Here is a 15,334-nt window from a genome sequence, read left to right on the forward strand (position 1 = left end):
TTTTTAACTAAATAAGTTTTAACTTCATAGTAACAACAAGGGGTTTTTAAATATACAAGTGGAATCTTTTTAAAAATACTTTTCACCATGATATTTCAAAGCCATTCTTTTAACATAAATTATTACTCTTTTTGCACACACTATGTACATTATCCACTGAAATTAGTATTTGCAGGTAACTACGCTTTTGTGGAGACCTACTTAAAAACTGTCTTGTTGAACACAAGGTACCTTTAAGTGAGACAGTTTTACAAGGGCTTCCTTTATAAGACATTAGTCCAACTAAAAATCCTTGTTAATTATTAAACCCTTAGGTGTTACAGGAATACCTGACACTGCAGATTGGAAACAGACAGTGTTTGTCTTTCAAGTTAAACCAACAAGTCGGTAGAAAAATGTAGTTATCAAGAAATTTTTAAAACTTCAACCCTTTTTCTCTTGTATTTAGTAAAGAGAGTAAAATATCTCCTGTTTTGGCTGACATCTCTACAACCTGAACAATTGGCTTAAACCTCACTTGGGATTCCTGGTTGCTTGTTTTAGCATGGAGAAACTTGGCGTCCACAGAATCTTTCTTCTGGCTATTTCTCTGACAAAGTGTCTGGAAAGTACAAAACTGCTGGCAGACCTGAAAAAATGTGGTGACTTGGAATGTGAAAGTAAGTTTGCTTCCCCCGCTTCTTCTCCTCCTAAACTGGGGCTCTGAAATGACATAAAATCTTATTGTGGTCATGCATGATAAAAATGAGTACTGGTATCATTGAGAAATATTTGCATTATGAAGCATAGCTTGGTGTAAAAAAGAAATGTTGGAAGCAAAGCATTTTGTGATAGTATTTAATACAAATATACAAACAGCAAAAATCAGTCTGCTATAGAAATATATCAGAAGTTAAAATGATATTAATTCATACCTCAAAAACAAACTAATCAGCCCTTTTACTATTTTTAAAGATAAATCTGGGAGTCTCTGAGCCTATTCTGGCTCAGAAGGCTGCCCCATTAAAAAAAAAAAAAGGATAAATCTAATTGATTCATATAAAAAAAGACATCAGGCTAATTTGATAGTCCTTTATTTACGAAAGCCTTTTACTTTTTAGTTTCTGTTTCACACATAGAACTTTCTGATTCTCATGACGTTCCTAAAAAGTGTTCTTATTTCAAACCGTCATGATTTATTCTTCTAAACTTTATCAAATGTTAATCATTTCTGTGTTATTTATTATGTAAAAATACTGAAACCAGGGTTAGAATATAAATTTTTTATTTATATCATTGAATATAAAGCTTTTTTTTTTTTTTACTGTAAATGGAAATTAATTTCCATTCTATTAAGAACTAATTTTCTGTTATTCTATGGTGCAAAATAAATTATATCCCAATATATTAGAGTTGCTTTAAATAAGTTATTTTTCCTTTTGTTTTTATGTTATAATAAATATGTACTTTTTCTCTCGCAGCAAAATCAAGAGTTGCTTTAAATAAATTCTACCTTTTTGTTCTTTTTTTCTGAGATGGAGTCTTGCTGTGTCGCCCAGGCTGGAGTGCAATGGCACGATCTCGACTTACTGCAACCTCCGCCTCACAAGTTCTCCTGTCTCAGCCTCCAGGTGCACAACACCACACCCGGCTAATTTTTTGTATTGTAGTAGAGACGGGATTTCACTGTGTTGCCCAGCCTGAGCTCAGGGAATCCACCCGCCTCAGCCTCCCAAAGTGCTAGGATTACAGGCATGAGCCACTGCGCCTGGCTGTGAGAATTACTTCTAATTTGTAACATGAAAATTAAAAATGGAAAACATTATTAGTATAAACATAAATAATTTATAAGTAATAATTTTGAGTAAACATTCTTCCTTAACTTTTTGGACATATAACATAATATGTAGAGAAGTTTGCTAGATGATGTTTTATTGTCATAATAATCTTTTGGCTGGGTGTGGTGGCTTGCACCTCTAATCCCAGCACTTTGAGAGGCTGAAGTGGGAGGATCACTTGAGTCCAGGAGTTTGAGACCAGCCTGGGCAACATAGTGAGACCTCATCTCTACAAAAAATGAAAAAAGTTAGCTGAGCATGGTGGCACAAGCTATAGTCCCAGCTACTAGGGAGACTGAGGGTGGAGGATGGCTTAAACCTGGGAAGTGGAGGCTGCAGTCAGCTATCATTATGCCTCTGCACTCTAGCCTAGGCAACAGAACAAGACCCTGCCTCAAAAAAATATATATAAAGAAAAAAAAAGTCTTTCTTTCCCTCTTTATATTACAACATCATTTTAGTTTTCTTAAGGCCAGACATAGAACCTGAAAAGGGAACATTCAAATTTATAGAAATTTATGATGTTATTTTAACTTTAATTGCATGACAATAAAAATATCTTGTTTTACACATGTCAGTATAATTATAATAGATAATATGGTGTGTATATTACTTCATGTGTTGAACTGCTGAATCTGGCATATGTGGCTGTGATTTGTTCATAGTTATTGAGGGCCTACTACATGTTGGGTTGGATGGGGGGCAGGTGCTATGCATCTAAGGAGAATAAAATGAGATGTAAGATAAGTTTCTTCCCCTGCAGAAAATTTAATTTTAGTGAACGATGACAAGACAGGTTAAATGAAACAGTAAATAGTGATGCAGCCTAGTAAGGATAATAGGTAATATTAAAGTTCAGAGAAAGGGCAATCGGAGTAGGTTGGAATAATCAGGCTGCCTTACAGAGGAAGCAGGGCATGACTTAAGCATGAAGGGGCAAACAGGTGTCTAGACTGGGGAAAGGACAGAAAGAAAAGCTCAGAATAAGGAAGGAGATTTTGCAGTGAGAAGAACCTCAGGGCAAATTGGGCTCCACTGGGGTTGTGTGACCAATTCTCTGAGCCTTCACTAAAGACTCATTTGTTAGACTGAGATGAAATTATTTACCTCATAGGTCTGTTTTGAGGATTTAATAAAATAAAAATATGAGAGCAATTATCATAATGCCTAGAATATGATAAGTGCCAGGAAGAAAACTGATTACCTTTTTTCCTTTCCTACAGACTAGAGAATGATGATGATACGTTCCAGGGACAATGGATAAACAAGCTTGAGTGTAGCCAAGTCCGTGTGAAGGGATAGGAGGAGGTCCTTTCAAAGAGAGAAAGGGGACCAGGTTATGGACAGCCTTGGATACCAGGCCCAAAGGCTTAGACTCTCTAAGGCTACGTAGGTTTTTGAGGCCATAAATGATATAAAGATATTAGCATTTGGAAACATATAGGATGGATTGAAAGAGAGCAAGATGAAAGGGGAGAAATAACATTTTAATTTAATGTGGTGTTTTTCTTTACATGTTTTACATAGCTTTAATAAGCAGAGTCTCAGCCATGAGAGATTACAGAGGACCTGACTGCAGATACCTGAACTTCACTAAGGGAGAAGAGATATCTGTTTTTGTTAAACTTGCAGGAGAAAGGGAAGATTTGTGGGCAGGAAGTGTAAGTAACTACTTTTAAAAATTGAATGCAGAATAAATGACCAACTTGCACAAGGATTCCTTTTCTTTTCTTTTCTTTTCTTTCTTTTTGTTTTGTTTTCTTTGGAAACAGGAAACTGGGCCTGACTCTGTTGCCCAGGCTGGAGTGCAGTGGTGTGATCACAGCTCACTACAACTTCCAACCTCCATGTCCTGAGTTCAAGCCATCCTCCCACCTCAGCCTCCTGAGTAGCTGGGACTACAGGTGTGTGTCACCATGTCCGGCTAATTTTTGTATTCTTGGTAGAGACAGCGTTTCACTCTGTTGCCCAGGCTAGTCACGAACTCTTGAGCTAAAGTAATCTGTCTGCCTCACCCTCCCAAAGTTCCAGGATTACAGGTGTGAGCCACCGCACCCAGCCAAGGATACCTGCTTTTCATCTTTAAAGAAATGTTAAGAATTTCAAAACACAGTATATATATTAAAAACCCTTAACATATTTAAACAAACAAAAAATGGTCATGTTTAGTGGGAGTTCCAATATTTCTATAAAAGAGGCTTTTTGGGAAGGCAGTGTAGTTGGGATGGAGGGCTAAGAGAATGCCTTGAATTCTTGAATTTATTTTTACATAGCATGCATCATTTCTAAAATTAGATTTTTATATTTATTTGGAGGGACTTTATATTATGGGATGGCTAGGCAACCCCAGTCATTTCTTGGTGCTGCCAAAGGTCAAGGTTTTTTTTTTTTCGTTTTTTTTTTGTTGTTTGTTTGTTTTTTGAGACAAAGTCTCGTTCTTGTTGCCCGGGCTGGAGTGCAGTGGTGCAATCTCTGCTCACTGCAACCTCCGCCTCCCGGGTTCAAGCAATTCTCCTGCCTCAGCCTCCTGAGTAGCTGGGATTACAGGCGCATGCCACCACGCCTGGCTAATTTTTGTATTTTTAGTAGAGATGGGGTTTCACCATGTTGGTCAGGCTGGTCTCAAACTCCTGACCTCAGGTGATGCACCTGCCTTGGCATCCCAAAGAGCTGGGATTACAGGCGTAAGCCACTGCACCCCGCCAATGGTCAAGTTGTAAAGAGACTGCAAAGTTTTAGTTAATCAGATTAAAAGACATTTCTTTCTGAGCAAATGAAGGGCTGGGTTGTTATTGAAGAGATCCCCAGAAAGGTTGGTAGTGTAGGGAAGCTAGGTGTATAAGTTTTGTTTGTTTGTTTGTTTGTTTGTTTTTGAGACAGAGTCTCGCTCTGTCACCCAGGCTGGAGTGCAGTGGTGCGATTTCAGCTCACTGCAACCTCTGCTTCCCGGGTTCAAGCGATTCTCCTGCCTCAGCTTCCTGAGTAGCTGGGATTACAGGTGCCTGCCACCACGCCTGACTAATTTTTGTATTTTTAGTAGTGGCGGGGTTTCATCATGTTGGCCAGGCTGGTCTGGAACTCCTGACCTCAGGTGATCCACCTGTCTTGGCCTCCCAAAGGGCTGGGATTACAGGCGTGAGCCACCGCACCTGGCCCTACATGTGTAAGTTTTTTATAGAAAAAAATAACAGCTCAGGTCAGGTGTGGTGGCTCACACTTGTAATATCAGCACTTTGGGTGGGCGGATCGCTTGAGGCCGGGAGTTTGAGACCAGCCTGGACAACATGGCGAAACCTCATCTCTACTAAAAATATAAAAATTAGCTGGGTGTAGTAGTGCATGCCTGTAAACCCAGCTACTTGAGAGGCTAAAGTGGGAGGATCGCTTGAGCCCGGACGTAGAGGCTGCAGTGAACCGTGATTGCACCACTGCACTCCAGCCTGGGTTACAAAGTGAGACCCTGTCTCAAAAAAAAACAAAAAACAAAAAAATAAAAACAAACAAAAACAAAAAAATAAAAAAGACAACCCAGCTGAGAGAGCCTTTTATTTGGCCCAAAGCTTTAGTATGCTGAAATTTCTAGAAGGTTAAATAATCTCTGAATATATAACATGGGAAATTCAATGATTAATACTTTCCATTGAAAAAAGGTTTCTCTTTGATTGTATCATTATGGTTTATAATGCAAAGGTGCTATGATAAGTACTTTTACTCCCAAGCTGAACAAACATGATAGACTTGATACATATGTCACTTCCATATTACATATGCACCAGACCTCTTCTTTTGTATAGCCCCTGTGGTCACTGTTTGAAGGAGCAGATTTTATTTAAAAATTCTCCTTTACCATCAGGGGCTATAGGACTGGACTTCCAGTTGTCACTGGCCAGAATTGCTTGTCTGGCCTCTGCAGTTCCCAACTTGCCCTACTGCTTCTGGTGCCTTTAAAATGCCAATCTAAGGCCAGGCGTGGTGGCTCATGCCTGTAATCCCAGTGCTTTGGGAAGCTGAAGCAGGAGGAACACTTGAGGCCAAGAGTTTGAGACCAGCCTGGGCAGCATAGCAAGAATACACACACACACACACAACATACACACACAAATTAGTGGGGTGTTTACATGTCTGTAGTCCTAGCTACTTCAGAGGCTGAGGGAGGCTGAGGCAGGAGGACAGCTTGAACCCAGGAGTTAGAGGTTACAGTGAGCTATGATTGCACTGCTGCACTCCAGGCTGGGCAACAGAGCAAGACTCTGTCTCTATTAAAAAATGAAAACGAAAAAACAATCTATGTCTTGAATTCATTGGAGGCATCCAATGCAGCCGTACAAAAAGTGGCATCTTAGATGTCACAAAAGTCAAAGAAAGCATTTTTTTAAATTTACTATATGTGAACATAATGGTTCCACATAAAAGCAATGTTTAATGTATGGAGCCAGGGCGAAGTTTTAGGCACATTTACTTTTGTGCATTTGATGTTTAGTTCATGCAGTTAGCTGTTTAAGAAACCACACGGTGGACCCACAGGCTGTCAGTTTCCAAATAGTTACAGCTATGGAGAGCTGGACAAATCACAGTTGAGGTACAAAGGTGCTGGAGTACAGGACCAAAAGAAATATGTTCTTTAAAACTTTAACAGGGTTAGGAAATGGGCTGAGGGTGGCTGTGTAAAACATTCACCCTTGGGGGACAATCTGCCTTGCTTGAACTGGGTTAAGAGGATCTCTGTTATTAAGGTAGCCCCAGAAAAGTAGAATGGAACCAAATCCTCCCTGTAGGAATTGTAGACATTTACTATCTTGATGAATCCATTTGTGGCCCTTCAGAGTTTAAACCGCCTGTCTGATTTTAACATCCTGAAAACATTGAATATGTCACTACTCCATCTAGCTTGGCTACCGCCACCATTGCCTTGCCTTTTGATATCCCAGGTCTACTCGTGTAAATCTGCAGTTGACCTGGACAGGAAAGGTTGTTAAAGAACAGAAAAAGGAATAAAATGAGTAAGTGGAACAGGTTTCTTTCTGAAGTTTGAAACAGCGACATTTTACCATTTGGCTCTTTGTTCCTTAAATAAATGCTCTTCTTTTGAATAACAAAATATGATTTTACTCTCTTTTATATGGAAATTGATTGTCAATGTTTGCGATTTGGAGTAGATGAAAGCCAAGGACATGGGACAAAATTAGGTTCAATAATTATTATTGCTTTGATCATTCTTCCTCGATGGTCTTTGTTCTTCATTTTGACAGAAAGGAAAAGAGTTTGGATATTTTCCCAGAGATGCGGTCCAGATTGAAGAGGTGTTCATATCTGAGGAAATTCAAATGTCAACTAAAGTGAGTAAACTCATTCTCAGTTGTTAATTGAATTTAAAATTTCTTGGTTAAAACAGTTTTCCCCAGTATCAGTGCCTATTGGTTATGTACCTTTTATAGTGAATGCATGAAATAGTTGACCTGAGAACTTGCTCTAGGAATAGCTTGAGCTTGAATAAAATTAAGTAAGACAAATTTGGTGACAGTAAAAGATTTTGCTTTCTGAAAAATTAACAGACAGGCAGTAGAGTGTAGTTGTTAAGAGCATGGATTCTGGAGATGGACTGAGTTCAAAGTCTGACTCAACCACTTACAAGCTATGTGGCCTGGTATGCCTCAATTTCCTTATCTGTAAAGTGGAGGTGCTGAGTATAATACAGTGCTACTTCACATATATTGAAGAATAAATGAGTATATGTAAAGTACATAGAAGAGCACTAAGTGCTCAGTAAGTGTTAGATATTATTACTAATGCTATTGTCTTACTAAGATAAAAGTTTATTTTCCACCACACTCGTTAGTCTCATATCTGCACATCTTCTTTTGCTGTTGGAGTTTTTCATGAGCATGATAATGTTGGGCTTCAAGGGAATCAGGAGGTGACTTTTCAATTAATAAACTTGGTTAGCCCATTTAATTCAGATTCTAGCTTAAGCCAATTTACCTTAAATGAGGTCAGTGAGAAGGGAGTCTATCTAGTTAAACAAACTGCCTATTTTCTGGCTCTTTCCCATCACAAACTCTGGGATTAGCTGTCTATTTACTATATAATAATTGGTCCTGTCAGTTCTATTTCTAAAATATATCTGGAGTATATTGTCTTCTCTTCAATTCCATTTTCATTATCGCCCTAATTCAAGGCACCATCATCTCTTGGCTGGAACGCAGTGGTACAATCAAACTGTACTACAGCCCAGAATTCCTGGGGCTCAAGCAATCCTCCCGTCTCAGCCTCACCAATGGTTGGGATTACAGGTGTGCCACTACAAGCAGCTTCACCTATTGATTAGAATACTACAATAGCCTTCTAACTATACTCTTTGTCTATACTTTTGCCCTCTTTCAATCCATTCTCCAAACAATAATGAATCTTGTAAAAACAAAAAATCAGATTATGTCATTCCTTTAAATCCCTTTAGTGGCTTTTCACTGGACCTGGAATAAAACCCAGACTTCTTACCCTGGCTTCACAGTCCCACATGATCTGCTCCTGCCTCCCTTGCTGACCCTGTCTCTGGTGCCATTCTCCCGTCACTCACCACGCTCGTGGCCAATCTGGACTTTTGACTGTTCTTAGAACATGCCAAGCTCTTTCGCAGCCCGGGGACCCAAACAGGCTATTTCTTCTGGTTGGAATGCTTTCCCCAAACACTTCACTTGGCTAGTTCTTTCTTATCCTTTAGGCCTGAGATTAAACATCAGTGCCTCCTAGGAAACTTTTGGAAGCAAAGGATATGTTTCAATATCTGGATTGTGGTGATGGTAACACAAGTGTATACATTTGTTCAAATGTGTACATTCATTATATGCAGTTTATGTATACCAATTATACCTCAATAAAACTGAAATGAAAGTATGTTGAGTTTGAAAATTAAAAATAAAAACCAGTGCCTTGGAGAGGCCTTCCATGATGATTCTAAAGGAATTGTTGCTTCTTAATCACAGTTTTCTATTTATTTTCTTCATAGCACTTATTGCAATTCTTTTTTTCTTTCTTTCTTTTTTTTTTTTGAGGTGGAGTTTCGCCTCTTATTGCCCAGGCTGGAGTACAATGGCACAATCTCTGCTCACTGCAACCTCCATCTCCTGGGTTCAAGTGATTCTCCTGCCTCAGCCTTCCAAGTAGCTGGGATTACAGGGGCCTGCCACCACGCCCGGCTAATTTTTGTATTTTTAGTAGAGACGGGGGTTTCACCACATTGGTCAGGCTGGTCTCGAACTCCTGACCTCAAGTGATCCATTCGTCTTGGCCTCCCAAAGTGCTGGAACTACAGGTGTGAGCCACTGCACCCGTCCTCATTTATTGCAATTTACAATTAGTTTTTTCTATTGTTTACTGCAGAATCCCAGCACCTAGCACAGTGCCATGCACAAAGTAAGTGCACAGATGCCCCAACTTCTTATATCAAGTTCCCTGGGAAACAGATATTGAAATGAATCTTTGCATCCAAGAAGTTTGCTGGGTAGTTTGGGAATAGCACCTGTGAAGGAACAAAAGAAAAGGCAGGACTTGGCTGGGCCCGGTGGCTCACGCTTGTAATCCCAGCACTTTGGGAGGCCGAGACAAACAAAGAAACAAACAAAAACAACGAAAAAGAAAAAGAAAAAAGAAGCATGACTGGGCAGACAGAGAAGTTGAATTGTGATGTAGTTGCAGTGAAGGTCTCAGCTGATTTCCTAAGGAGCTCTGGAGCTGGAATGGCCCTTCAGAGTTGTCTTTAATAGAGAGAGAGGCAAGACAATTGGGCCTTTTATCCCCACATTTCTGGTTGTATCTGGGGTACTGTAACTTTGGGCTGGGATATGCGACTATTTACTAGAGATAGTTACTATTCTAAACGCTTGACTTATTTAATCCTCGCAACACCTCGGTAAAATAGGTACTGTCATTATCCTTGGAGGATTCAAGGAGGAAAGTTCTCTCTGAAAGTCAGATGAAAAGTCAACTTGCAAAAGGAAGATTAATACGTGAAAAGGCATACAAATTTATTTGATCACAATTTTACGTGACACAGGAATCTTCAGAATGGAGAACCAGGCTGGGCGTGGTGGCTCACACCTGTAATCCCAGCACTTTGGGAGGCCAAGGCAGGTGGATCACCTGAGCTCAGGAGTTCGAGACCAGCCTGACCAATATGGTAAAACCACATCTCTACTAAGAATACAAAAATTAGCCAGGTGTGGTGGCGTGCGCCTGTTTTCCCAGCTACTTGGGAGGCTGAAACAGGAGAATTGCTTGAACCCGGGAGGCAGAAGTTGCAGTGAGTGGAGATCATGCCACTGCACTCCAGACTGGGCGATAGAGCGAGACTCCATCTCAAAAAAACAAACAAAAAAAAGAATGAAGACCCGAAGATACAGAGGAAACTGTCCATTTTTATGCTTAGCTTCAGTAACGTATGGATAGCCATGTAGAGATATGACTGAACAAAAAGGGTGTGATCTAATTCAGTAGACTGAGTGGGGGAACCCAGAAAGGCCTGTCTGTCTAGAATCTCCTTGGCTTTGCTGAGCATGCATTGCATCTTTCTGGTTATAGGGCAGGGCCTTCCCTGGAATGCGGGTCTTATGCCCTACAATCAAACAAGGTAGGTCAGAGAATTTATGAATAGCTTTGCATAGAAAAGAGGAGGAAACATTAGAGTAATAATTTTAGATTATATGGCTGGCTTTGGAGAAAAGAGGTTCTTGTTTCTATGAGCTGCCTTGGGAAAGCGGGATTCTACTTTCTGTGACTAGCCTCGGGGGAAAATGAGACTGAGAGGTGGAGAATAGGAGAAGGTCAGAGAAGAATTTTGCTTCTGATGTCTTCATTTTGGGGGTATTTCTGAGCCCCAACATCCCCATCTTACAGATGAAGGAGACTGAGGCATAGAAAGATCATAAAATTCACCCAAGGGCACAGAGGTAGTAGATGGCAGGGTTGGGCATTGAACCCAAAGGGTTTGACTCCAGAGTCTGTTCTTAATCATGTACTAGACTGTAGTGCCAAGTGTATATTATAAAATTGCAATTCTGAAGCTTATTCTTTAAAAATCTGAACGTTATCCTCATTTCATAATGGTAATATCTAAAGGCAGCACACGTCACTATTTCTAACATTCGGATTAAAAAAAAAGTCTTCATCATGTTTCTTCTTAATGATTTGGTTGTTCTGTGAGATGGACAAGTAGATCCTCACTTCCATTGGCTGTATGCAATACCTCAATAAATGAAGCCAAATTGTTTCAGTGCAACTTTTTTTTTTTTTTTAAATAGGATCTAACTCTGTTGCCCAGGCTGGAGTGCAGTGGCACAATTATAGCCCACTGGAGCCTCAACCTCCTAGGCTCAAGTGCTCTTCCCACCTCAGCCTCCAGAGTAGCTGGGACTACAGCGCATGCCACTATGCCTGGCTAATTTTTGTATTTTTTTTTTTGTACAGACAGAATTTCTCCATGTTGCCCAGGCTGTTTATAAACTCCTGGGCTCAAGCAGTCTGCCTACCTCACCCTCCCCAAACTCTGGGATTACAGGCGTGGGCCACCACACCTAGCTAACTTTTTTTTTTTTTTAAGACAGGATCTTGCCCTGTTGCTCAGGCTGGAATGAAGCGGTGCAACCATGGCTCACTGCAGCCTTGACCTCCTGGGCTCAAGCACTCCTCCTACCTTGGCCTCCCAAAGTGCTGGGATTACAGGCATGATGCACTGTGTCCAGCCTTTTGGTGCAACTTTTAACCAGGTTTTCATGCTTTAGAGCAGAGGTCCAATCTTTTGGCTTCCCTGGGCCACACTGGAAGAAGAATTGTCTTCTGCCACACATAAAATACCCTAACACTAATATAGCTGATGAGCTAAAAAGAAATATTGCAAAAAAAAAATCCCATAATATTTTTTAAAAGTTTATGAATTTTTGTTGGGCCACATTCAAAGCCATCTTAGGCTGCATGCAGCCTGTAGGCTGCAGGTTGGACAAACTTGCTTTAGAGTCTCTGGTCTGTCTGAGACATAACCATATGCTGTGAAATTCCCCTCTGTCTTAGTCAATGTTGTGCTGCTATAACAGAATAGCAGAGACTGGATAACTTATAAAGAAAATAAATTTATTTCTCACAGTTCTGAAGGCTGAGAAGTCTTCTTGTTGCAACATCTCATACTGGAAGGCAAGATGGGGAAAAACGCTGGAGAGAGAGAGCAAGACAGGTGCTGAACTAGTGGTCCTTTTGTAAGGGAACCCACTCCTGTGATAATAAGCCCGCTCATGCAGTAATGGCATTAATCCTACTCATTCTGCCCTTATGGACTGATCACCTCTCACCAGGCCTCATCTGTCAACAATATTGCATTTGGGATTCAGTTTCCAATATATGGTTTTTGAGGACACAGTCAAACCATAGAACCCTACCTCAAATCACTGCAAAGATGCATATGTTCAGTCAGTGTGTTCTTAGGAGGTGCAAAATTTTGTGGATATGCATGCCTTTTCATGAGATTTTGTTTGCAGAATACACTGAAAGCATTGATTGTCTCTGCTTCTCAAAAATTCCAACTATTTGAAATAAATTTTATTTATTTATTTTTTTGAGACGGAGTCTCACTCTGTTACCCAAGCTGAAGTGCAGTTGTGAGATCTCGTCTCACTGCAACCTCTGCCTCCCGGGTTCAAGCAATTCTCCTGCCTCAGCCTCCCGAGAAGCTGGGACTACAGGTGACCACCACCATGCCTGGCTAATTTTTGTATTTTTTAGTAGAGATGGAGTTTCACCATGTTGGCCAGGCTGGTCTTGAACTCCTGAGCTCAGGCAATCCACTCGCCTGAGCCTCCCAAAGTGCTGGGATTACAGGCATGAGCCACCATGCCTGGCCCCAAAATTTCAACTATTTAATAACAAATAAATCATAATGGGCCTGGTGCGGTGGCTCACATCTGTAATCCCAGTGCTTTGGGAGGCTGAGGTGGGATGATTGCTTGAGGCCATAAGTTCAAGAGCAGCCTGGGCAAAATAGCGACACTCCATCTTCACAAAAGAGTTTTTTTAATTAGCTGGGTATAATATCAGCTACTTCGGAGGCTGAGGAGGGAGGTTCACTTGAACCCTGGAGTTCAAGCAAGCTGTGAGCTGTCCTCCACCCTGGACAGCAGAGCAAGACCCTGTCTCTAAAAACAAACAAACAAAGAAACAAAAAGCCGTAATGTAAAAGGTTTTTCATTTAGGTTTACATACTTAGCCTCGAAGTCAGTTGTGATATAAATGTTTGAGTTTTTGCTCTGCTCTTGAGCTAGTCATGTGTCTTGGGAAAATCACTGTCATCCTTTTTACTTTCTTCTTTTTTCTTTTTTTTTTGAGACAGTCTCTCTCTGTCCCCCAGGCTGGAGTACAGTGGCACGATCTCAGCTCACTGTAAGCTCCACCTGCTGGGTTCACGCCATTCTCCTGCCTCAGCATCCCAAATAGCTGGGACTACAGGTGCTTGCCACCACGCCTGGCTAATTTTTTGTATTTTTAGTCGAGACGGGGTTTCACCGTGTTAGCCAGGATGGTCTCGATCTCCTGACCTCATGATCCGCCTGCCTCAGCCTCCCAAAGTGCTGGGATTACAGGCGTGAGCCACCAGGCACGGCCCACAGTCATCCATTTTAAATGAGTCACGGCCCACAGTCATCCATTTTAAATGAGTCACGGCCCACAGTCATCCATTTTAAATGAGAAACAAGGAACTCTAGTACATTCATGTTAATCACATGTATATTTTTTACTTTTAGGAATCTGACTTTCTTTGTCTTCTTGGAGTAAGTTACACATTTGACAATGAAGATAGTGAATTAAACAGTGATTATGGTGAAAATATATATCCTTTTGAAGAAGATAAAGATGAAAAATCTAGTATATATGAAGGTGATTTTCAGCTAGAACCTGGATTTTATGCAACTTACGAAAGTACTTTGTTTGAAGACCAATTTCCAGCATTAGAGGCTCCTGAAGATATCGGAAGTACCAGTGAATCAAAAAACTGGGAAGAAGCAGTTGTTGAAAGTGTGGAACAGGATCATATTCCAGAAGTGCATGTCCCACCATCTTCAGCTGTGCCTGGACTCAAAGAATGGTTTGGATTGAGAGGAGAACAAGCTGAAGAGAAGGCTTTTGAATCAGTTATTGAACCTGTACAAGAAAGCTCATTTCGAAGTAGAAAAATAGCAGTGGAAGATGAGAATGACCTAGAGGAATTAAACAATGGTGAGCCTCAAACAGAACATCAGCAAGAATCTGAATCAGAAATTGATTCAGTGCCAAAGACGCATTCTGAACTAGCATCTGAGTCAGAGCACGTTCCCAAACCTCAACCCACTGGTTGGTTTGGTGGTGGATTTACAAATTATTTAGGTTTTGGAGATGAGGATACAGGGCTTGAATTATTAGCTGAAGAAAGCAATTCACCACTACAAGATTTTCCCAATTCCATATCATCTGATAAAGAAGACACAGTTCCATGTACAGAAATATTAATAGAAAAAAAAGACACAATCACTAATGATAGCTTGAGTCTCGAGCCAAGTTGGTTTGATTTTGGTTTTGCTATGCTAGGCTTTGCATATGCCAAGGAAGACAAAATTATGTTAGATGACAGGAAAAATGAAGAAGATGGTGGGGCAGGTGAACATGAATATCCTCTAACAAATGAATTAGACCCTGAAAAAGAACAAGAAATAGAAATGATACAAATTATGGAAACAGAAGATCAAATAGACAAGAAACCAGTCTTAGAAAAAACAGATGAATCGGATACCATACCATATTTGAAAAAGTTCTTGTATAATTTTGACAACCCTTGGAACTTCCAGAACACTCCAAAGGAAACGGAATTGCCATTTCCCAAACAGACACTGGATCAAAATAACGTAATTGAAAATGAAGAAACTGAAGAATTTTCCATTGATAATTATCCCACAGATAATACAAAAGTTATGATGTTCGAAAGTTCATACAATCCGTCAGGTTGGTATGAAAATATTTATATTAGAATTTATTTTATTTTTAAACATAATTTATTTTCAAAAGTGCAAATCAGATGAAAAAGTCCAGGAATCTGCCTTTTTAAAAATACTTAGCTCTTTCTTTTTTTTTCTTTTTTTTTGAGACAGAGTTTCACTCTTGTTGCCCAGGCTGGAGTGTAATGGCGTGATGTCAGCTCACCACAGCCTCCACCTACCAGGTCCTGGTTCAAGCAGTTCTCCTGCCTCAGCCTCCTGAGTAACTGGGATTATAGGCACACACCACCATACCCAGCTAATTTTTGTGTTTTTAGTAGAGACGGGCTTTCACCATGTTGGCCACACTGGTCTCGAACTCCTGACCTCGTGATCCTCCCACCTCAGCCTCCCAAAGTGCTGTGATTACAGGCGTGAGTCACCATGCCCGGCTCAAAATGCTTAGCTCTTTCATCAATTTCTGGTTTACACTGGAATTTAGATCTTAATATTATAAAATAAAATCTCAACAGA

The 15,334-nt window shown here is 40.4% G+C and overlaps 1 protein-coding gene across 2 annotated transcripts in view; it reads left to right on the forward strand.

Annotated features, from left to right (window-relative positions):
- Positions 1–346: 346 nt before the first annotated feature.
- Positions 347–15,334, forward strand: part of MIA2 (MIA SH3 domain ER export factor 2) — a 118,149-nt gene continuing 103,161 nt past the window's right edge. For both annotated transcript variants that reach the window (XM_025391675.1, XM_025391676.1), the window contains exons 1-4: positions 347–659; positions 3,345–3,478; positions 7,067–7,153; positions 13,598–14,828. In XM_025391675.1, the coding sequence (XP_025247460.1) occupies positions 545–659; positions 3,345–3,478; positions 7,067–7,153; positions 13,598–14,828 (1,567 nt within the window). In that variant the 5' untranslated portion in view covers positions 347–544. The remainder of the gene's footprint in view (positions 660–3,344; positions 3,479–7,066; positions 7,154–13,597; positions 14,829–15,334) is intronic.

The sequence above is a fragment of the Theropithecus gelada genome, chromosome 7b, assembly GCF_003255815.1.
Source record: "Theropithecus gelada isolate Dixy chromosome 7b, Tgel_1.0, whole genome shotgun sequence".
In the NCBI taxonomy this organism is placed as follows: Eukaryota; Metazoa; Chordata; class Mammalia; order Primates; family Cercopithecidae; genus Theropithecus; species Theropithecus gelada.